General features: G+C 27.1%; 1 protein-coding gene across 1 annotated transcript in view; it reads left to right on the top strand.

The window, feature by feature from the left end:
* The window catches only part of LOC111633549, a 46,936-nt gene that overhangs the window by 9,432 nt on the left and 11,353 nt on the right, over positions 1-26,151 (top strand). The window contains exons 2-15 of the mRNA XM_023378137.1: positions 129-288; positions 947-1,094; positions 4,653-4,763; positions 4,981-5,195; positions 5,338-5,502; positions 5,732-5,887; positions 6,230-6,369; positions 7,747-7,930; positions 8,073-8,237; positions 8,467-8,622; positions 8,965-9,228; positions 11,151-11,264; positions 12,442-12,519; positions 23,942-24,037. Of these exons, the coding sequence (XP_023233905.1) occupies positions 129-288; positions 947-1,094; positions 4,653-4,763; positions 4,981-5,195; positions 5,338-5,502; positions 5,732-5,887; positions 6,230-6,369; positions 7,747-7,930; positions 8,073-8,237; positions 8,467-8,622; positions 8,965-9,228; positions 11,151-11,264; positions 12,442-12,519; positions 23,942-24,037 (2,152 nt within the window). The remainder of the gene's footprint in view (positions 1-128; positions 289-946; positions 1,095-4,652; positions 4,764-4,980; positions 5,196-5,337; positions 5,503-5,731; positions 5,888-6,229; positions 6,370-7,746; positions 7,931-8,072; positions 8,238-8,466; positions 8,623-8,964; positions 9,229-11,150; positions 11,265-12,441; positions 12,520-23,941; positions 24,038-26,151) is intronic.

The raw sequence follows: 26,151 nt of genomic DNA on the forward strand, positions 1-26,151 counted from the left end.
TTGGTGTTGACAGATGTTTTTCCCTTATTCTATACTTGCTTTATTCTTCATAAGTGCTTTGCACCANGTGGAAAAGTATATTTTGACAATCTTGCACTTAGTATTGAAGAAAACAATGCAGACATAAAATTGTACTCTGCAGAAGCAAAAAACCAAAAGTTTAGTAAACGGCATAGTACAGAATCTGTGCAAAGTTGTATTTCTATTAAACGAAATATTTTTGATGAAGAAGAAATAAGTAAGAAATATGGTAAACCACATAAACAGAGAGAATCTGTAGTAAAACAGGTACAGTAATAATTATCTATTTAAAATAAGTAAAAATATTTAAATATTTCATAAAATACATCTTTACAGTATATGGAATTCATGAGAAATCAGTTTCTTTTTTACATCAATATTAAAAATTTGTCAAAATAAATTAAATAAAGATGGAAAAGAGGCCATGTGTTTGATTAATAACATGATCTTGTGTTTAATACTAAAAAAGACATATTTCTATAATGTTCAAATTCTATTTTCTAATGAAGTACTGTACATTACAGAAATACATAAATTTTTCTCAACAAATGTATATTTTTAGGATTTGTTAATGAAATTAACTTTAGTAAAATTAAATTAGTAGAGTTTGCGTAATAGATCTTTTGAGGTTATAATAATTTGCTTATTTGGGCTTATTTCTTCCATATTTAATAATAACCAAATGAATTAAAAAATGAAATGAATACAATAAATACTCAAACTAAAGATCTAAATTTTATTTATTCTAGATTTTATTTTCATCATAATTATTTCATCATTTTATAATCATTTTTAATTTTATTAATATTTATTTCAAAGATATATCTTTTGTTGTACATTTTATGTTAAAAATATTTAAATAGAATTTCAATAACTTATACTTTTAATCTAAAATTTTGTCTTAATTATTATTTCTATTTTTTAGATTGCCAAATGTTGCAGATGCAGTCCTATTTCATGTATATATTCATTATTTCCTATTTTAGTTTGGCTGCCTAAATATCCATTTAAACAATATATTTTCAGTGATATAATTGCAGGATTTACGCTTGCTGTCTTACAGATTCCTCAAGGTAAAATAAGTTGTTAATTATGTAACCTTACATAACTGATTAACAAACAAAGCACCAAAAAATTGTTAAAAATCAATAATTATTAATGCATATCTACTGTTTTTGACTACTTTTAATAGCCTTCATCAGATTGTTCTATAAAATGGTACAGTTTTAAATGATAATGGAATATAAATTAGAAAATCCCAATAAAAGGTATTAAAAATAGCCAAAAAAATAAGTTTTTGAAAATGTTTGATAATTGCTGATTTAAAAGTTTTTGTTAATATTTATAACATAAATGATATAACATAATGCATTTAAGCTATACTGTGTCATTAAAGAAATGCATATATTGTTATTTAAATTCTATATTAAACATATCTATAATATAGAAAATCCAGCAACAAGTTACATAATTTTCCCATGCAAACTTTAAAAGTGTATGTGGTGCAGAGGCGTAGCTAGGTTGGGGCAAGTAGGGCATGTGCCCTGGGCACTTTTCAAAGGAGGGCGCAAAATCGCCAATTATTAAATTTAAAAATTAAAATAAACCAATTCATATCAAACAATCTTGATCATGACCGCGCTTTGCGAATGAGCAAGATGGAATGAGTGGTGTGCACAGGCAGTGCACTAGCTCGTTCACATTCGATACTTCTCGTGCAGTTGTTTATTTTGTTTACATGTGATTTGTGATTCTGATTTAAATACTCCCAAGTGAGCAAGCATTATTGAAGCTAAATGATTTGTTATCTAATTGTCAGTGTGTGGCTTGTTAGGCCTTGTTTTTTTTTTCTCTCTTTTTCTCTTTCTTCCACCATTTTCCCTTCATAAATTTCACTTCCGTCGTTTGTTCTGTTGACCTCACCATAAATTGGTTGACCCAATGGTCCGATGGGTCACTAGAGAATAGGGGGTGACACTGGATTGGTCAAAGGGGACTGGCACGAGAGGAAAGGGGAAAAATCGTCATTTGAGGAGAAGAGCTGGGAAGGAGAAGACAGAGATATCAAGGAGTATGGAAAGAAGACCCACTAGCGTAGCAAGGGGGGCAAGGGGTCTTATTATGCCCCAGGTGCCACTCGCAGAGGGGCACCAAATGGTCTCCAAGACAAACAAGATTTGTTTCTGGAAGGGGGAGGGGTGCACCAATATAGTGTTGTGTCCCAGGTGCCAGTTATGTTCACTATGCCATTGATGTGGTGCCATCTATTATGAGATTTTATTCTAAGAACTTTTTATATTATTATTATAAAATGGCAAAAGTTTAATTTTGAGAGTTTTATGAAAACAAAATTGTAAATGATAATAATGAGTAAAATCTCCATTAAGTCCAACAACACTTGAGATATGACACATGATCCCCTCTATCTCCCCATGCCCTTGATTTTTAACCACCAAAGTTTAATAGCATCAATGTCCCTAATACACAAACTACAAAATTTCAGAAATTTCATCAAAAGGTACAGGAGTTATTAAGCTTCAGATTGGGAGAACAGAATTTTGCCACTCACTCACACATACATACCCATTACAATAAAACAGTTTATATTGTATACAGTACAATAAACAAAGATATTATACATGAATATTTTATAATGTTTCCTTTTACAATAAAAAAAACATTGAAATATACCAACTGCACCAAATACAAGCAGTTATAAGCTTTTTCATTTATTCACACAGATTGCAGTTAGCGAGAGAGATCAACTGTGCATATTTGATTGGAGAGTAAGTACATAAGCATACCAAGAATTTTAAATATTACTTATTACTTAAGATGGTCAAAAAAATTTTATTTGTCAGCTATTAAGTAGTAAAAACTTTTAATCTGCTGTTTACAGCAAATTGTCTTGTTGAAGATAGTATCTGTGCCTGAGGTTTGCAGAATGTATCTCTTTTTCAAGCTGCTAACTTTTGGAGGTTCTAAGTGTGCACTTCTTGTATTGTATCTGTGCAATAATCTGCCACTATGATGTTGGTTTAAATTATTGTGACCAGAGGGTCTTTGGTGCCTCGTCAGTACTGACACCACAGTGTCTTGTTGATCCAGAAGACGCAACAGTGAGGTTTGTTTAAAAATAGGTCACATGCATGGGCAATCGGATTCAGGATGGAGACCGTGAGACAGTGGGTTGGAAGTGACTCACTCGGATTCTAGTTAACAAAAGAAATAACCGTATTAATCATCTTATTTGTAAAAAGAGGGAAAAAAGGATTCGTGATACATATTATATCAAAACAACTATATAGATGTGGTTGCAAGAGAGAGAGAGAGAGAGAGTTTGCACTAGAGCGTGCAGAGGATAAATACCTTGTAGAGGATTTGGAGATCGGATGCTTGCCAGTTGGGTCAAAAAGAAGAAAGTTCTATATGATAGTTCTTAGTTCAGAGGTCAACAGTGGATAGTATGGCCACAAGCAAGAAGGATGATGTATCCGATGATATAATTAAAACGATGTATCCAACAATATAATAAAATGAAGTATCTGAATGTATCCAAAATTGGAGACACAGAAACAAGTGACCCGGTTGAGGAACTGGCGATGATTGTCAATAGTTTGTAGCTAGTTGTTATATTAAAATGAGGAAATTGGGACAGCAGGTCAGAAAGTCGCAAGAAAACATCTTTATTGATGCTGAGAACTTAAAAGAAGACATACTCCCAGGTGGGAAAGTTGACAGATAGTTGACAAAGTTGATGTTATGACATTAAATTGTTTATATTGAAGTCCAGATACCACATTATACAAACTAAGGATTTAATCTTGGGATGAGTCAGGTTGAATGGATAAGAAAATTTTTAATGTGAATTCAATGAAATTCATACCTTATATGACCACTAATTCATAAGTATAGAAATAGAAGACATGATACAATATAAATAAAGAAATGAATTTTAATTAGGAAAAGATTTTTGAAAATTTTCTAATCTTTTTTCTTTCCCTTTTTTTCTTTGGAGTGTGCCAGGGCTCCTTTACCCTCCTCTGGATGTGACTGTTTTATCTTAAATAGAAAAAGCTTTACAAGTATTGCTTGCTTAGGGTCTTGCACAAAACTAAAACTACCACTGAGAAAAGCATTAATATTCTGTAAGAATAAAGTAAATAATTGTAATGAATATATTATACTGAACATATAGTGTTTGCAATATTGACGTTCATTCATTTGTAAAATTCAAATCATTTTTTAAGAAACGAAAAGTTTATTAAAAAATATACAATATTCAATACATTAGATTACTTCTGCACTTGTGATCAAAAAATATCTGGATTGGTGTTATATCTCATATAAATTAAATCAGAAATATACAGATCATTTCATATATCTTGGCCAGGTGACACAGGGTACTTGGTTGGGACCCCAGAAGTTTTAAGAAGTTAAAGAACTTTTTTTGGTAGGTCACAGTAACCTTGTCAAAGATTCATCAACAATCCATTCCCTTCACTAAGTAAATAGACTGGTCCCTGCTAGAGTATTTTTATAGACTGGCCAAGATTTGTGAAATTGCTGTAATTAGTTTTTGATAAGTGACTATAAAAATTTTAAGGATAACTCAAATTTATTATTTTCAGGAATGGCATATGGTTTGCTAGCATCAGTAGATGCTATAAATGGGCTTTATGTTTCATTCTTTCCAGTATTAATATATTGTTTAATGGGTACCTCAAGGCATATATCTATTGGTAAGTTAGTAAATGATTAACATAAATTTATTTTTCAATATATTAATTTAAAAAAAAAAACAAAATAAAAGTCATATTTTGCTAAGTTTAAATTTATCTAAAATATGCATTTGTGCATTTATTAAAATATATTTTTATTTCTTTAACTAACATTTTTTTTATTATCTCAAATTTTTCATAGCATATAATAAATCAATTTTTAACTTTTATTATTCAGGAACTTTTGCAATTATTAGTATAATGCTTAGTAATACAGTGGCAAAATTTGAAACAGTCGATAGCAGACAAACTGCAAACTTAATTAGAAATATAAGCAACAATTCCATATCTGCAGAAGTTGCTGACAATTCCTATATTCAGCACAGCAATGAATGGCCTCCTACAAAGTTAGAAGTTGTTGTAGCAGCATCTGTTGTTGTGGGACTCTGGCAGGTATTTTCAGAAATATATATTAATTAAATATCAATATGCATTTCTAAAACTATATTATACAGTTCAATCATTTTTAATTATTTTAAAAAATAAATTAGAAAATATTAGTTGAAATTTAACTTTTAAATACTTATATTTTTAGATTGCAATGGGAGCTTTTAGATTGGGAATTCTAAATGTCATTCTATCTGATCAACTTATTTCTGGATTTACTACGGGTGCTGCTATACACGTATCAATGTCCCAACTGAAAGATTTATTTGGAATCAAAATTGCTAGATACAATGGACCATTACAACTAATCAAGGTAAATGTTGTTGTTAATTTTTATATATACATATAAATTTATATACAAGATTATCCAAAAATCATCATTCAGTTATCTTATTGGAAGTGACTAAATTATGAATAACAACATACAATTGTTTCAAACCATGTCAACTGTTCTTAAAATATCTCAGCTAATGTGTAACTAATAATAAATAATAAATTTTAATTATGCTTTAGATTAATATGAAAATTTTTTTATTTTGCAGACATTCATCGATATAATTAAAAATCTGAAATATACAAACTTAACAACACTCCTGATATCAGCAATTTCTCTTTTCTCGTTAGCAGTTGTAAAGGACCATGTTAATGATAGATTTAGAAGTAAATTGATCATGCCTATTCCTATTGATCTTATAGTTGTAAGTATCTGATAATCATTTAGAATAATGATAGAAATGTTAATAAAATATAGGTCAAATTTGGGAAGAAATTTTTCTAATCAAGGGAATAAAAATGACTATAACTTAGTCTGTTCCAGAAATATCACTCTTCTGGGACTAAAGTATATTATTTTCTCTTAACAGAACAAGGAATGCTGAAGCCTCTGTTAATGGAATTCTTTTGTAATTAGATTTTTTAACACAAATGACATATTCTTCAAAATAATCCATTATATTACATAAAAAATTAAAATAAAGCTGAAAGATATTAAAAGAGAATGCTTTTATAAAAATGGATTTTTAAATTATTTTTTTTCAAAGTATCACTTTTTACTTATTATGAATATTCATACTAGTGCATTGAATATAAAAGATCACCATATTGTTAATGCTGACATCAGCAATTTCAGAATATGCTGTAAAACTTGTATTGTTACTTACAGTGATAATTTCAAATACAGGTAACCCCCATATAACACAGCACTTCTATAGCATGGATTCACTCTAACATGGTTCGAGAATTGAGATCATCCCCATATAACACGGTGCTTTTACAGCACAGATTCACTCTAACACGGTTCGAGAATTTGGTAAAAACCCTCATACAACATGAAATGTACAGTAATAAAAACTATTAAAAGTGAACTTTATCTAATTTGAAATTAGGAAAATCTCTTTACAACAGTTCAATAAACGTGATAAAGCTTTTAAGGGCGAAAGATACCTCATTTGACATTTTTCATTCAAGCACATACATACTATCAGATTTTCCTGCATAATTTTCGTGAACTATTAGTACTTAAGTATGTAAATTTTCTTTTTCCACCTTCTGTCGATACATGTGATCCTTCTTGAAACTTGTTTCAATGTTGCCAGATCTTGACACTTCTGCTTTTGGTGTTGACAGATGTTTTTCCCTTATTCTATACTTGCTTTATTCTTCATAAGTGCTTTGCACCATATAAGGAAATTTATAAAGATCTTTTAACTAAAAGCAAGCAATCTAAAATAGCATATTTTTTGCAAAAGGTAGAGCATGGATCTGAAGATAATGCAGAAAAATGCTCAGAGGATAAGTATATCTTGCCAAAAAGAAAATGCCCTCGGTTAATGACGAAATGATGTGATGAAGAAAACATTGTTTAATTTATATTAATGTGTATCACTTAAAAAAATATTAATAAAGATATTTATCTTAATTATGAAAATATAATAGCATGTTTTTTAATTTTTGGAACCTAACCCCCCCTTTTTATACTAGTTCTTTGTTTCATATAACATGGCAATTTTTTGGAACATAACTCCCATGTTATACGGAGGTTACCTGTATTTATTGTAATACTTTGTGCATAAATACATTCTTTACAATCATATGTTGCACTTACTGAGATACATAATGAAATTCAATAGTTACCATTTCCTTCAGCTAACGCAAACACAGTTTAGAAAAGTTGTTAAACTATGTTTCTAAAACAATTTTTTTTACATTTTCATGCCCAGTAGAACATTATCTCTAAGTTTGAAGAAATATTTATCTATACAGAAAAATTTTTCCTGTATAGATGTATGTTATGTAAATGTATGTTATACAAAATGTATATTTTGTATAAATACTAAGCAATTAAACAACATAGTTTTAAAAAATTATTCTTTATGAATAATTTTTTAAAACTATGTGGACTTACAGATAAATTTATTTATATATGCTTAAAATATATTTTAAATATAAAGTCATACTCTATGGGACAAACATGTTAGGCAAAAATATTTCAAAAATTAGTTTTTAATTTTAATAACATATATTTATTTATTTAAATTATTTTGTCTATAATGCTTAGTAATACAGTGGCAAAATTTGAAACAGTCGATAGCAGACAAACTGCAAACTTAATTAGAAATATAAGCAACAATTCCATATCTGCAGAAGTTGCTGACAATTCCTATATTCAGCACAGCAATGAATGGCCTCCTACAAAGTTAGAAGTTGTTGTAGCAGCATCTGTTGTTGTGGGACTCTGGCAGGTATTTTCAGAAATATATATTAATTAAATATCAATATGCATTTCTAAAACTATATTATACAGTTCAATCATTTTTAATTATTTTAAAAAATAAATTAGAAAATATTAGTTGAAATTTAACTTTTAAATACTTATATTTTTAGATTGCAATGGGAGCTTTTAGATTGGGAATTCTAAATGTCATTCTATCTGATCAACTTATTTCTGGATTTACTACGGGTGCTGCTATACACGTATCAATGTCCCAACTGAAAGATTTATTTGGAATCAAAATTGCTAGATACAATGGACCATTACAACTAATCAAGGTAAATGTTGTTGTTAATTTTTATATATACATATAAATTTATATACAAGATTATCCAAAAATCATCATTCAGTTATCTTATTGGAAGTGACTAAATTATGAATAACAACATACAATTGTTTCAAACCATGTCAACTGTTCTTAAAATATCTCAGCTAATGTGTAACTAATAATAAATAATAAATTTTAATTATGCTTTAGATTAATATGAAAATTTTTTTATTTTGCAGACATTCATCGATATAATTAAAAATCTGAAATATACAAACTTAACAACACTCCTGATATCAGCAATTTCTCTTTTCTCGTTAGCAGTTGTAAAGGACCATGTTAATGATAGATTTAGAAGTAAATTGATCATGCCTATTCCTATTGATCTTATAGTTGTAAGTATCTGATAATCATTTAGAATAATGATAGAAATGTTAATAAAATATAGGTCAAATTTGGGAAGAAATTTTTCTAATCAAGGGAATAAAAATGACTATAACTTAGTCTGTTCCAGAAATATCACTCTTCTGGGACTAAAGTATATTATTTTCTCTTAACAGAACAAGGAATGCTGAAGCCTCTGTTAATGGAATTCTTTTGTAATTAGATTTTTTAACACAAATGACATATTCTTCAAAATAATCCATTATATTACATAAAAAATTAAAATAAAGCTGAAAGATATTAAAAGAGAATGCTTTTATAAAAATGGATTTTTAAATTATTTTTTTTCAAAGTATCACTTTTTACTTATTATGAATATTCATACTAGTGCATTGAATATAAAAGATCACCATATTGTTAATGCTGACATCAGCAATNTATTTAGATTATTTCCTTTTTTTCTCTGCAGACTTCCTGCTCCTGAAGTCCCAAGAATAGATTTATTTCCAAATTTAATTGCAGATAGTTTTTCTATTGCTATTGTTGTATTTGCCATCACTTTATCAATGGCCAAATTGTTTGCAAAAAAACATCATTATGAAATTAATCCTAACCAGGTAAACATAATTTGAAATAATTCAGTTCAATTATTGAAAATCATAAATAATCTATGCAACCATAAATAGATTGTATTGGCCTGAATATAAGTTGACTCCCAATTTTGGAATTCTTACATTTTAAAAAAATTAGGACCCAAATATAAGTCAGTCTTTTATTGTTAATTTTATTTGCATATAAAAATTTAACAATTTGAATTTTAAAAATTTGTAAAATAATTGAAACAATACTACATCACTTTCATCTTCATCAGAACTTTCATTTTCATCATTCCTGTTTTCTATTTCATTGAAGATCTCCAACCTCATTTCTTTTCAAAACTCCTTTAGTTAAAAATAAACTTTTTTGAATTTATATATAGTGTATATATATATATATATATATATCTGTGAATCAATCATCGTAATGAATTTTTGATTGCATTCTTAGTAATTTTTACAAATTGCATTTATATAATATCTAGTTGATTGCAAAATTGTACTCAAAGGGTTTAAGCTTTATAGAAGAAAATACTTGCATGGACATTTATATTATAAGTGAAAAATTGTGACTTAGTGCTTCTTTTTTGCCAATATCAATAAAAAGAAATTAATAAAAGTTATAGAACAAAATTGAGACAATGTCCTATATACTGTACCAGATGATAGGCTGCCCAGCATATACATCATGTCAGGAAGAAGTAGGCTTCCTTGCATACTTCCTGTATTAGAGAAAGTGTACTTGCAGTTTTATGACTTGAAAATGAAACTGCATTGTGCTTCATTTTTGAGTAATTTTATATTTAAAGTATTTTTTTGACATTCTTTTTTATAACTGTCTAACACATTTTTTGTAAAGTCTAAAATGTATAATCATATTGAATACTGTATACATAAATTTACAATTTCAATAGAAATTTACACTTTACAACGGAATAAATTTTCAATATCATTTTCCCAATTTTTGATACTCAATTAGTAAAGATTTTCCTCAATTAGTAAAGTAAAAAACTTACCAAAATAAAATTTCTGTAGAAGTTACCAAAACTTATTGATTCTGTTGAATATAATAAAAACAGTTGGCTTAATTTAGTTGCTTGTCTTTCTTTGAATAATAAACTAATCAATTATTTACAATTGTACCAAATGCTTAACATTTCATCTGTGGGTTAGTCAGGTATGGTGTTATCCCTATATAGTGGAGAATAAATGTGGGAAATTTTTAAAGTATTTTCCCGTGCATTTTTTTCTCATTACCGTTTCAGAAAAAGATTTTGTAAACAGTTATGTCTAGTAAAGAAAAGTCTTTTCTTATTGTTACATAATTCCTTTTTTATGTGAATTTTTTTCACGGTAGCTTTTGACTAGTTTTTGGCGATATTCACCAGTTCATTATCCATCATTCACCAGTGCCACATGATCGCCCTTGATGGATATAGCTGTCAGTCATTGCTGAGTGGTTAATTCTCACTTATACTTTATAAGCTGCAGCATAACAGGTCACAACTTGATCAACATTTTAGCATCAGTTTCACTCTGTACATGTACCATAGTTATTGAAATCAAGGAAAGCATATTCTAATATAGGGCCTTGCCTTTTCAGGAGCAAATTTCCTCCTTTACTTGATTTGTGGTATCACAGGCAGCTGTAACATGTTTAATGTGTACACTAACAAATAAAGTTTTACATAATTTTATGGAAAAAAAAATACTTTCATAAGAAAACAACTTTATTAATGAATTATTTTTGAAATCCTATAAGTTAGTTGTTAGCATGACCTTTCATCATTATCAAAGCATTATGAAATAATTATAAATTTAATTATTATTATTATTATATTCATAAAATAAATATTATAAATATATTCATTTTTGGATTATAAATATGCATTATAATTTATATATTATTATATATTTATACATTATAATTTTATTTGTTTTAGGAATTAATAGCATTAGGTTCAGCTAATATTTTCTCTTCATTTTTTCTCTGTTATCCATGTGCAACATCATTATCAAGAAGTTTGGTACAAGAAAGAGCTGGAGGAAAGACTCAAGTAATCAAAATATTTTTATAATATTATTACTTTATAAATTTAAATTAGATCATTTCATATGTGTTGTGTATTAATTTAAAAAAATTATCAAACAAATGCCACACAAAATGAAACAGTCTCTATTGGACTAACACCAACATCAATTATAAATGCCCAGAAGGAAGCAAAAGGAGCAAATTGCCTGGGGTCCCAAGCAGTATTGTGGAATCAGAGTTGCTTGAGTTGGACATTTTAGAGTGGAGTCAGTCTGTAAAATTCTTTCAACTCCGGCGACTCTGACCCTGAATTTTACTGTTGGTAAAATGTAAAGTATGAAAAGTACTTTTTAATTAGTATCTAAAGAAATTTCTTAAAAAACAGATACTTCAATAAATTTAGATATCAAAATATATATAAAGGCCATGTCATTTGTACTTTGGAATGAAATGGCTGTAATGACCCTACATTTTTAATTGATATATAATATATATATATATATCAATTAAAAATGGCTGCAATGTTTACACAGTAAAAATTATGTAGAAGAAACTAAAATGTCTTTACTTTTCATCATGTCCAATTACTGGGAACAACAGTCTTCCATTACAGAGACAAAAAATGAAGACATTTTAGTTTCTTCTACACATTTTTTACTGTGAAATATCATTAGCCATTTTTAATTGAAACTGTATTTTTAATTATTGGCTTCTCATTGATGAACATTTTAAACTATTTTGCATATTTTGCAGAGGTGTAGCCTCTAGTAAAAGGTCATCTCTGCAATGGAAGACTGTTGTTCTTGGTGATTAGACATGATGAAAAGTGACAGCATTTTAGTTTCTTCTACATATTTTTTATTTTTTATTTTATGTACAATATATATTTAATTAAAACATTTAAACGATTGATGTTCAGCTACAAACTACATTATAGTTAGTGTTTTCTTATTGAAAATTTTCCACTAAATTATTTAAATTAACAAACATAGTGATTATATTCATTTCTATATACATCTAACTAAAAATGCTCTCTTTGAATTTTTTAAAGTAAATATTTAAACTATTGCATTTTAATAATTACAGTCTAGAATTTTAATTTTATATTGTAATTCTATATAAATGTGTTTTTCTTTAATATTTTCTTTATTTAACTAAAATAATTTTATTTTTATATAATAACAAATTTCTTTTTATTTTAGCTTGCAAATTTCATATCCTGTTTATTGCTTTTAATTGTATTATTATTTTTGGCTCCTTACTTTTCTGCATTGCCTAAAGTGAGTATTACTTATGTTTTAATATTTTATATATATATTTAATTAAAATTAACATTATTGTAGACACAGATAATTTTTTATTAATTTAAAATGAACATTATTTTTCTTAAGTAATATTTGTGTTGTACATGTTACAAAATTTTTATATTTCTAGATTAAAGAGATCAGTAAAAATAGATATTTTAATTTTTATTCTAAAACAAAATATTAAAAAGTTCTAGAACATTTTGACATTTATTTGACTTAAAATATGAATTCATTATTTTACTATAATAGAAATTATTAATAGATTAATATACATATAATTTCTTTAAAGTTGCAATGTCTTTGATCTAATGCAGGCAATATCCAATACATTAAAAATATAAATAAAATGCAAAGCTAAAATTTGAACATGTACACTTAAAATTATAAAATGTTACAATATTTAAAAATAGAACAACTAAACTGATTCAGATGTGACAACATGCTATATTTCATAGTATATAATATATACAGTACACTGACAAATAAATTATGTATGTTGGCTCACTTTCATTTGACTTGCCCTAATACTTTAAGTCACACTAGACATCACAAACATTCTTGGAAGAGGAGTCAAGTTTTCACATTTGTTCTAAAAAATATTCTCCAAAATCAATTTTCTCAAACTCTTTGATTGCAATTCTCTTTGCTAAAGGAGGGGTGACATATCACCTGTACCAAGTAACTTTTCTGTTCAAATTGTTTGTTTTAACAACTACATTCAAACTGTGAAGATCACTTAGCCTGATGATGACTGTTCAATACAGATGAAAACATTTGCTCCTATATTATAGTGCTTATTTACAGGCTTTGTTTATATAAAATTTCATAAAGGAACTAAAGAAAACATGAGTGAGCCAGTTAATGTAGCATTCTGTAGTAACATATTTGAGAAAACAAAATCTCTTATGGAAGATCATGACATTGTTCTCAGTGTTCCAAGATTTAATTAAGAAGTAACAACACCAAACCAATGTCAAAATTGAGTCACCAAAAGAATATTACAATGTGACAGTGTTTATACCATTTTTAGATAAACTTAACAACCATACTAACACCAGATCCATTAAGCATTACAAAATTCTTAGCAGTGTTGACTGTCTGTTACCTTAAAAACTAACCAAGTATAATGAAACGAACTATTAAACTCTATGCAAAACTTACAAGCAGTCCATCATCTTGCAAAGTTTGTTCAGCTTCATCTCTTGAAAACGAAATGTGCAGAGGAAGTGACCCATGTGTTGATAGATAATTTTACAATTTTTGAGGTCTCCAGCATTTTACAAAGTGACAATGGTCATGAATTCTTTAATCAAGTTATAGAAGAAACTTATGCAATGTGGACTGAGCTGAAAACCATAATCGCAAACTGAGGCATAGTCAGTGTCAAGGTTCCATTGAATGTGCAAACTAGGATGTTGAGTACATGCTAAGCTCTTGGTTAGAAAACAACCAAACCAGCAATGGATTGAGGGATTATGGTTTGTGCATCTCATAAAGAATAAGTGTAGTCTTTATAAAGTGATGTTTAGTTCACCCCTAAAAGTTGAGTTGAAGACATCATCCTTCCTGGTGATGCTGTAGCAGATGTTTGCACTGAAGAGATTTTGATGTAGTGATTCAATTATTTCTTGTTGAGTGAGCTACAAGAAGTAATTGAATCACTACATCAAAATCAAAGTCAATTAGAAGGATCCAATGAAAATATTTCTGAAAAAGTATTGAAAGTGAACAGCCATCTGATATGACAATCTCTGGGTCTTCAGCTAAAGTACAGTCTAGTATGGATGTGATCAGTCTTTTTATAATCAAGAAGAGAAAAGAAGTTGAGAAGAAGTGAGTGAACATAAAGGCAGGTTTAGAAGTTCAAGCAAAGAAAATATCAGAGCTGAAATTTGCTATAGCCAAAATAGAAGATACAGTGAAGCCAAGAATACTAGATGAGGACAGAGCAAGAGGCAATCCATGAAATATATTGGCAGTAATATTATCTACTGAAAATGATGAGTACTATTATCACTTGAGAACAAAAAAGGGTTTTTCACAATTGTATATCAGAAACCAGTTTATGCTTTGTGACAACTTCTACAGTAGAGAATGTACTATACCAAATATCACTCTGTCTCTAAGAGAGTGTGCAAGAAAAACATCAATTTCAGGAGATCATGGGTACCAAAGATGCTCATGTAAAGAAAAGTGTAATTCAACTAAATGCAAATGCAAAAAGAAAATAAAAAATTATGTAACTCAAAATGTCATGATTGTTTGCTTTATTTGAACAAGCAATAAGTATTATTAGAGTTCTATATTTTTTCCAACAAATTTTTTTACTTTTCCATACATAATTTTAATATTAAGCTGAAGGAGATTTTTCTGTCTCCATATATTCATCAAATTGTTCTAATATTATTAAACAAAAAATTTATTTTTGATTCATTTTACTAAATTTGTTTAAATCCATAAGTTACTTTATTAAAACAACAAAAGGTGGGAAATATCATGACACTGTTTTTTGAAATTTATGAACTACGTTTTGGAAATTATGTGAAAATCTCTTTGAAAGTAATATATTCAAATTTGCCAAAATTTACAAAAAATTTTTTTTAAATTTCACGTGAAGTTAATAGAAGAAAACACCGATTCTTCATCATCCTTTTCACACCTCAGGAACAAAGTCATACAGCAGAGTCAACCTTTTAGGCTTCTATTTGTCTCANAATTTCATGATATTTATAAAATTTATGAACTACATTTTGAAAATTATGCAAAATTGCTTTAAAAGTAATATATTCAGTGATATTTATCAAACTTACCAAATTAATTTCAGAATTATACATAACCACCAGTTAATCATTGTTATTGTAACATATGCATTAACTAATCCATAAATAATTTTTTTCTGAAAACATATTTTAAATCTATTGAAAAGATGATGTTCAGTTCTATATCTTTGTAATCAGTTTGATATTAAACTAGATATAAATTTCTGAATAAAATAAAATTTTTAGTTGCAACAGATAATGATAATATTTTCTTACATAAACAAATACATTTCTGATATTTAAAAGAAAAAAATTTATTTTACAATAATTCTGTCCTGTATTGCACAATTCATTTAATTTGCATTTTTTTTTTCTTTACAAATTTTGTAATAACTACGTTTTTCTATNATTTAATATGACTGTTATTTATTAACTCATTTCATAGTTATTTCCTGATTTGGCATAATAAAAATTCCAAATGTTAAATAAAATTTGTGAGATTAATGATGAATTTTAATCCTAATAGAATTTAAATTTTACCTTTTTCATTATTTATACACACTGTACACAATTTCTCAGTTGGAACATTTTCTTTTGCTTGTTCTATAATTTAATAGAAAATGAGTATTTTTAATTTAATTATAAATGTTAGATATCTGTTAATTGCAATAAAACTATAGATATCTGAAAGTTATAACAAAGTTACAACAATATGTAAAGATCATAAAAACTTTTAATTTTACACTATTAGAAATAATCTTTTTACTATTGTAAAATACATAGATGCTAATATTATTCATATTTAATGATATAATTCATATAATGTATTATATTATTATAATAAATTATCAATATTTGTTTGAAAAATTGTGCATACTTCTGTTAGTGGTTAGAAAATTAATTCAAGAGACTGGTATCAAATATCCTATTCAATTTATAGCAAAAATTCCTTATACATTAAGTTGCAAATTGCAATCTTATATAATTATAAATATTGAAAGAGAATTTGTCTAAAACATTTTTTTGGAAGATGCACTTATCAGTAGAACCTGCCTAAATAGAAAAAATCCTTCAGAAAGATTTTCTCTGTTAAATCTTACTATAAATCCAAAACCTTCCAAATGCAGAAATGGACAAAGTTTTTGGTATGAAAACCTGAATAAAGCACAAATTGGGATTCCACTTGTATATAAATGGGTAAAATCGTCTTCATGTAACTGTCGGCCAGAATGTGATAAATTGTATCCCAAGAACAATTTCAAACCTTGTCAGAGATACAAAGATCTTATGACAAGGGGACATATAGACACAAGGTCTGGTGTAGAATTGAATACTTTTAAGAATTTAATTGCTTTAACTAGTACCTAGTATTCAAAAACAAGTTTATTAACATGTTGATAATTACAGAGATTGAGGTAAACAGTTCATTAGAGCAGTGGTTCTCAACTTTTTTTGTTGATGTACCCTATTAGCCTATTAGTTATTTCTCAAGTACCCCATATATTTTTGTATGTAAATTTTATAATTACTGCATTAGATGTATACAGCCCTTATAACCCTTATAACTGAGTGCCATAAAAATTCTAACTAACTATAACTAAAAGTGAATTACTTATTTTGCGTAAATAATAATAAAGTTAATTAGGTACATACATTTATTTATTATTATTTGATAAGTATATTATATAAAATCACAGAAGTCATGCATAAATTACATTTCCTAAAAATAAATAATTATAATTAACGATAAAGAAAATTTAAATTATTCTACAATAATTTCTAACAAAATTTAGTGGAATATTTGTTGCGATAAATCTTCAGCAATTTTTTCAAAATTTGGTTCCCATGTTGTTAAATAGAGATTATTATTGTGTACTTACAATGTAATGGCTGCAAATTTATAACGTGCAGAACAATAAATGAATCTTTCAATTTTTGTAACAAACATAATGTCTAAATTTGCTAAATATCAAGTAATGCATGCATGCATGGTGGGGTATGATCCAGGCCTCGTTATTCCTAATAGCAGTAGTCCAGTAAAAACACAAAAGCCCAAATCTCATTGAGCAATAATTATAAAATAGAATAAAAAGTTTTTCTATTCTAAAATTAATGCTCGGTTAAACCGTAATTTTACTAGATACAGGTTCACTCAACACTAACAGCACAAATAGACAGACAAATCAAATGGATAAACAAATTGTTTGGACTGTTAAAAGGGAAATCAGTGTTCATACTGGGATATTTTAAAGCAAGTTTTTGTCATTTCTTGTTTCTTGTGTTAATAATTTATAGCAAATTGATTAACATACTTTCATTTTATAATGAAAGTTAGATGTACCCCTTCGATTTATTCTCGTACCCCTAGGAGTCATGTACCCCTGGTTGAGAACCACTGCATTAGAGTATTAAAATTCCTAGAGAAGCTAGATCACAGAATTACTTGGGCTGTTTATTACTGTGATTCAATTAAAATTTTTTATTTTGCCATTAAAAAGTTTTTGGAACCAAACTAGCTTATTTGCTGTTATGTGAATTCATATTTGGATACCTAGTACAGATTCTTGGGAATGAGAAATTTTTGCAATAGAATAGCTCCTAATTCTTGCATTTGTATACTCCCCATCTTTAGTTGAAATCACTTTGAATTAATTTGAATTAAGTCTAGCAATAAAGTTTCTTTATACATACTGTATAAACATTCATTTTTATAGTAAAATTATTTAATTATGTGACATTCATCTGATACAGTTTAAAGATCAATATCTTCTCTACATCACAAGCTTAATTGCTTTAACAAGTTGTGAAGCTAATTTTATATCAGTTCATTATTTGAACAAAGAAAACGATTCAGCAAAAAATAATAGTTTCCTAACAATTTATTTTAGAATTTTTCTTTCTGTTTTCAGTGAAATTCACAGACATCATAGATTTATTCTTGCACAGTATGGCAGTCATGTAAAACTTCAAATGCTTTTAACTACTGATAAGTGCATCTTTCAAAAAAATGTTTTAGACAAAAAATTTTTTTGTTTTGGATATAGAATTATAATGTGTGATAAAAAGTAGGGTTCCCATTTAGAAAAATAAACTTGACTCTATTTTCACCAATTCTAGCCTCACCTATGATGAAACTGATAGCCTCATCTTGTGGCCTTCTTGAAGTATAACATTTCTGGTTTAATGAGTTTTTTTTGTAGAATATGTATTATTTGAGTTATTCCAGTGGAATCCATCTGTATATCATAACATACTAGTTTTCTCATACTGGACAGTATAGATTCACCCTGTACTCAATAAGGAAAAAATATGTTTTATTAAGAAAATTTTACATCAGTGGTTTTTGTTTGTTCCTTTCTAAGCCTGTCATGTCAACTTCAAATGATTTCCAGAAAATACTTGAACAAATCTCCCTAATCTTAGAAGAAACAAGCAGATTATTAATGAGAAGTGAAGAAAGACATTCTAACCTCAACTTCATATAAGAGATTAGAGGAAAATAAACAAAATTAAAGCACAACAAGAAAATCAGAAAACTGCAAAAAAAAAAAAAAAGTGGAAGTCAAATAGGAAAATACTGAATTTTGACTGTGAAAAAGAAAAAAGTTTAGTGAATTTTATGCAAGGGTCAAATTTTAGGCTCATATTGAACATAGTGATCAAGAGAATGTAATTTTACACATGTGACTTGTGCAGATTTTCTGTCTCTAAGAAACTTAGTATTTTGTTACTTTATTGTTTTTTGTTTTTGAGAAATAATAACAATAAAATTTAATTTGATATAAACATTTAGTATGATTTTAAGAAGAATATTTTATTTAAATTTCTTGCTGTTCATTAGAATATTTAGCACACAAGTAATTTCTAATATCTGCTTATTACTAGAAAACAGCATTTTTAAAATAAAATAAATGTCTAACTATAACTTGACAGTATTACTATTATGATTCACCTATCATTTTCTTCTGATTTCAAAAAAATTTTAGGTGCATGGTACTGGGAAAACTTCTCTACATAACTTATATCTTCTCTTTCTTTGTTTTAAAGCCAATATTGTATAGAAAATTTTTTTAAAAGTAAATGAATAAAGCATAATCCTTAGTTAAAATTATAACAGTTATTTCATAATATGTATTGAGAAGATATATAATTATGAAATAAAAATAAAATATGAAATAATGAAAAGATTTTATTAGTTTAAATATTAAATACTAATCACAAAGAAGAAACAAGTACTGTATGAAATTTATTTTTAAAAATTATTTTTTTTTTTTCACACATCAATGTAATAAAAATACAAAGTTCCAGAACAGTTTGAATTTTGTATTTTGAATGTTATGTTGGAACATTTTCTGATTTTTGAATATTTGTTATATCTGAAGACAATTGAAACATGATGGCACTCATTTTTTTAATGTCCATATCTGTTATCAGACAACCCATTAATTGGGTCAAAAATGTTAGTTCTCTCTTTTAAAAATCTCTCTGTTAAAGGTGCATTAAGTAATTTTCAGTTAAGTTATAACAGTGACTATTACATCATCTTTATGAATAAAATAGATCTTTTCCATCAATAAAAAATCTAAACTTAAAAGTTGCTTTATTGGAGCTTAGTAAGTTATTAATTTATGAAACTGGAGTTATATTTATTATTTATAAAAAATCTAGTTCAGTTATTTTAATTTAATTATTAGATACAAAGATACATTTTTTAAATAATTAAAAAAACATTTTCTTAAATGTAGACATTGCTGATATAATTTCATTGAAAGAAAAAATTTTTAGTTTAAATTCAATATTTGAAATAATTTATGCATAATAAATGTAAATTTGATTTTTGTGATTAATATCTTATAGATATTTTTGTAGCTGAATAATTTTTTTAATTTGAAAAAGTAAAGTTTAGATTTAGTATAGATTGTTAAAAAAGTTTTAAGATTCTCATAATAATATACAAGTAGAAAAAAAATTCACAAGATTGGAAGAGTAGATAAATTTGTGCTCTAAGGGATTATTGATATAAATGCTATTGTATTTCTGTAAATGGATCATTTTATTGTTACTGTTTAAATTGCTGAATATTATATTAAAACATCAAGAAAAACAACAAAACATAAACTAGTTTTGAACTTAAGCAAACAATTTAAAAACTAAATTAACATTCAAAATATAGAAAAGAACCCATTCACGAGACATTCAATTTTTCCATAAGTCTTAGATTGAAGATCACTTTTCCCACAATTTAATAAACAATTCCCAGAAACAAAAAAATAAACAAACACCTGTACAAACAAACAAACAAAGAATAAAATTAAATAATTTTTGTTTCTTAAAACGTTAATGTTAAAGACTGATTATCTTTTCTTAATATCTTCACTAACATTGATAAGCTAATAATCAAAAGAATGTCTAGATGTCAAAAATGGAAAAGGCAACTGATGAATTTTTCATAACTTTAACCATTACAAAATTGGCAATTCAAATTCATATCAATGCTTTTGCTATTTCTATCCTTTAGTATGTAATTTAAATAAATAAATAGAAAAGGAATTTAATATTAAATTTATTAAAAACTAGTTTTTTGAGTTTTAAAATGGCTAGACTTTTCATATTATAAGAAATCTTTTCTTTTTAGTTCAAATACAGATTATCTATTATGCTTTGATATGATTGCAGTTGACTGTACCAATTTTAGCTTAATGTTTATATTTCAAGAAAATTCATACAAAAATTATTGTTATTTTTTTTGCAAAAATTACATTTTTAAGATGCTGCCTACTCAAACACTAAATCAATACATTCCTGATTATAATTTTTGTTCTATGCTCCAAACTTGGATCCAGAAACAGATTTACAAACATTCCATATTCACCTGTAACAAAAATTATACTTAATTCATTAATACTTTATGAATAAACTTACTCTGTATAGTCACAGAATACAGTAGGGACAATACATAATGATTCAAATAACAATAATATAATTTGTTTTTATTTTATCACATGAAACTACAAAATTTCTAATTTAAAATTACAGTGGGTGATCAATTAAAGAAAAAATCGGATAACGAACACTTACGCGAAAGATTTTTATGATCAGACAACGAACACTTCACTGAACAAACATAAAAAGAAGCAACGGAAATAGCAAATACCAATTGATTTTCCCTTGTCTTCAGGTAACAATTCGAAACTTTTCAGAGTGAGGGAGATGTTGACATTGACGTTCAACCCGATATATACTGATCGGATAGTATTCCTCAAACTTTGAAATACAGTGGTACTTCAGGATACAAACGCCCCAGCATAGAAAATTTTCAGGATACGACATGAAAATCGAACATACTTTTGCTCCATGATATGAACAAAAACTCACCATATGACATTACATTAGTTCGCAGCGCCATTTTTTATTCACTTCTGTTCATTGGTCTCAGTCCACATGTTTGCTTCGTCGTGGAAGGATCTCGCTAGATAAAGGAAATCTTGAGGTATTATCAGAAAGTGACTGATTTTATTGAAAAGAAACATCCCGACAAGGTTCACACTGGCCGTATTGCTGCTAGGAGTAATGACATTTGCCTAAGTCATTTTAGAAACATTTTAAAAAGTAGGCAAAGCCAAACCTCTTTGGATAGATATTTTACCAAGTTACCTCTATCCAGTGAAAGTGCTGGTGGAAGTGAAGAAAGAAAGCAAAAAATAGTGGATAAAAATTAAAAAGAAAAATATATATATTGAAACTACAAAATTTCNCTCCGAAATAACCGATTAACTTTCAGTTACTTTCTCCTGTAGCTACGCTTAGGTTGAAAAAATCACCATCGATATTCTAGGTGAGTATTTCCTAAAGTATGGATCGCGACTCTAAATGGGGTGGCGAAGCGAAATGCTTGGTCACAGAAATTAAATTCAAACTGTTGAATTCGAAGCTAAATAAATCGATTTTTTATTATCGTTAATTAAAACTATTACATCTTTTGTGCAACTGAGTTATAAATGCGTAATACTGGCCAATCGCCCTGCAACCATTTTACACCTCCACTGTCGTCTATCCTCAAAGGTAAAGTGCAAATAAAACTACATTTTTTTTAATCAATTATTATTCTATTATGGTTATTTATACATTTACAACTACAAAATGCATTTTTCAGTGTTTTCCTTACTATATTTATTATTATTAATTTTTTTTAATGTACTACTTAGATTTAATTTGAGTGTATTTTTCGTGTTGGAATGAATTATTTGGTTTTACATGTAATCGTATGGGGAAAAATGATTCACCTTATGACATTTTCATGATATGATCTCAGTTTTGGAACAGATTAATTTCGTATCCTGAGGTACCACTATACTCCCTTGTAATTCCAGCCTTTTATTTTTCTGACAGAAACAATTCTTTTATAGTATTCGCGAGACTGTCAGGTGGGCACTCGTTAAGTTTTGCGTGAGTTTTTATTTTCGAAAGATGAGAGTATAATAGCAAAGTTATAGATTGGGCAGAAGATGTCTGATGTTCACCAAAGAACACCAAGAAACTCGGCAAGATATGTTTTATTCTGAAAAAGAAAATTAATGCCGATATCTGCTATTAATTAAAGATCTTTTGAAGAAGTGGGGATGTCAGATCGACGGTCTTAGAATGTCATACAAACCAGGTTGAGGTTAACAGGCTTGGGGATCTCTACAATTAAAATGCTATTTGAAAATCCTGAAAAAGAGAGAAAAGCAATCGACATTAGACAGATTATTTAACCCCTACAAACAAAAAAACATAACTAATAAATATGCAAGACTGTGTATATATATATTTTTTTTATTATTACATATAAATAAACGTAGTAAGAAAGTATACTTTTTTTATTTTTTGGAGTCTCCAGAATGAATTAATCAAATTCCCATAGAAACCTATGGTAAATCAATAATTAGATAACAATTGTTATCAATAATTGGATTACAAACAATTCGGATAGTGAACAAAGTCTTGGAATGGATTATGTTCGTTAACCGATCACCCACTGTATATCAAAATATATTGCTCCTTAAAAGAAAAAAATTCTATTTCATGATTCCTTCAAAATTTTTCACTCTGCTACATAATAATTCCTAATACATAAAGTTGTAGTTGGATTAATTTATTAGAAAATAGATATGTTGTATTCTGTTGTTAAGTCTTACATAAACAAATACATTTCTGATATTTAAAAGAAAAAAATTTATTTTACAATAATTCTGTCCTGTATTGCACAATTCATTTAATTTGCATTTTTTTTTTCTTTACAAATTTTGTAATAACTACGTTTTTCTATTATAATATGGTGTTATAGATATAAATCTTTAAATCTAATTTCAGTTTGATTCTTACTGTTATATCTCCATTTGTTAAAACAAATAAAAAGATAGATAAAAATTTGGCATCATCATTTATCATTTAAAATACCATTCAACTGCACATTGATATTCTGCTCACACAAATAAATATATATATATATATATTTATTTATTTATTTATTTATTTATTTATTTGTGTGATAAATATAAATATATATATAATGAGTATTCATAATATAAAAAATAATCTACTTTTTGAAATAATAAAATTCAAATTATTTTTAAAAATTATTTTAACTTTTTCAGTGTATTCTGTCAGCTGTCATACTTGTTGCATTAAAAGGAATGTTCCTACAAATGAAAGATTTTTGGACCACGTGGAAAGTATCCCGTCTAGATGCAGTAAGAAATAAAATTATTAATTTTATATAAATTGAAAGAAATAAAATATTAATTTTAATTGTTATAATTTTCAAAGTAATATTAGTTTGAAAAATCATTTATTTTTCAAATTAATCAAATTTATAGTTATGATTTACATATGGGTTGTATTCCCACAGAATGTAAACAAACAATATAGAAGCAACTATTCCATAGAAATACTTTAAAATTTTGATAATATGTTTTATAAAAGCATAAGTACTCACCAATTTAATAATTTTTCAACTCATTTTATGCAAATACAAAAACTACACTTAATTTTAATTTATTTAGCATAAATAAGATGAAGTTAAATTAAATTTGATTTAAAAATTTAATATAGTAAAATTAGTTTTTATAATTTAGTAAAAGAAATAATAATTGCTCAGAACAACATTCACTATAGTTTGATTTTTTTTTAGTTAGCATGCAATTTTAGAAGTTTTTCAATCCTGCATATGATAAGATTTAAAAATTAAAAATAATATATTATAATTAATGTAGTTTAATCATTATTATTATACTGTATGTAAATCATGACTAGTATTTATATTATAAATTTTGAAACAAATTATTGTTAAACAAAATAATTTTGATTTAATATGACTGTTATTTATTAACTCATTTCATAGTTATTTCCTGATTTGGCATAATAAAAATTCCAAATGTTAAATAAAATTTGTGAGATTAATGATGAATTTTAATCCTAATAGAATTTAAATTTTACCTTTTTCATTATTTATACACACTGTACACAATTTCTCAGTTGGAACATTTTCTTTTGCTTGTTCTATAATTTAATAGAAAATGAGTATTTTTAATTTAATTATAAATGTTAGATATCTGTTAATTGCAATAAAACTATAGATATCTGAAAGTTATAACAAAGTTACAACAATATGTAAAGATCATAAAAACTTTTAATTTTACACTATTAGAAATAATCTTTTTACTATTGTAAAATACATAGATGCTAATATTATTCATATTTAATGATATAATTCATATAATGTATTATATTATTATAATAAATTATCAATATTTGTTTGAAAAATTGTGCATACTTCTGTTAGTGGTTAGAAAATTAATTCAAGAGACTGGTATCAAATATCCTATTCAATTTATAGCAAAAATTCCTTATACATTAAGTTGCAAATTGCAATCTTATATAATTATAAATATTGAAAGAGAATTTGTCTAAAACATTTTTTTGGAAGATGCACTTATCAGTAGAACCTGCCTAAATAGAAAAAATCCTTCAGAAAGATTTTCTCTGTTAAATCTTACTATAAATCCAAAACCTTCCAAATGCAGAAATGGACAAAGTTTTTGGTATGAAAACCTGAATAAAGCACAAATTGGGATTCCACTTGTATATAAATGGGTAAAATCGTCTTCATGTAACTGTCGGCCAGAATGTGATAAATTGTATCCCAAGAACAATTTCAAACCTTGTCAGAGATACAAAGATCTTATGACAAGGGGACATATAGACACAAGGTCTGGTGTAGAATTGAATACTTTTAAGAATTTAATTGCTTTAACTAGTACCTAGTATTCAAAAACAAGTTTATTAACATGTTGATAATTACAGAGATTGAGGTAAACAGTTCATTAGNCAGTTAGAAAGAAAAGATTTAAAGTGTTTTATTTTGAAAAGTTTTAGAAATTTTATTATATGAGATAGCATAGATTTGAGCCTTGTACATAAAAAATTGTTCTTTGGTTCATGTTCTTCACCATTGTAACACCTAGTTTCCTATCAAATGATTGTCTGAATATAATTTTGGCTGTATGCCATAGTGTATTTTAATTTGTTTGTAATTTTTAGTAGCTTTCCCCTGTTCTTTGTTTTTTCCCCTTCTAGAACTTTTCTAACAACCTTAATTAAACAACCTTCTTGGATGTATGAGTCATTTTATGCACAAACCAGTTTGAGAAGTAGGGGTTCTTTTAGGAAATAGTGGTAGTGGCGATGACTTCTCAAAGAGGAATGTTCCATATTCCTCTTTGAGCACCAGCAAAAGGGATGGAAAGAGACGTGGCCAACCCTTGGAAGTTGAGACACGATTCTGATCTCTTTCAGCTTTTTTTCA

This window comes from Centruroides sculpturatus, unplaced genomic scaffold, assembly GCF_000671375.1.
Source record: "Centruroides sculpturatus isolate CEXI.00-Female unplaced genomic scaffold, Cexi_2.0 scaffold780, whole genome shotgun sequence".
In the NCBI taxonomy this organism is placed as follows: Eukaryota; Metazoa; Arthropoda; class Arachnida; order Scorpiones; family Buthidae; genus Centruroides; species Centruroides sculpturatus.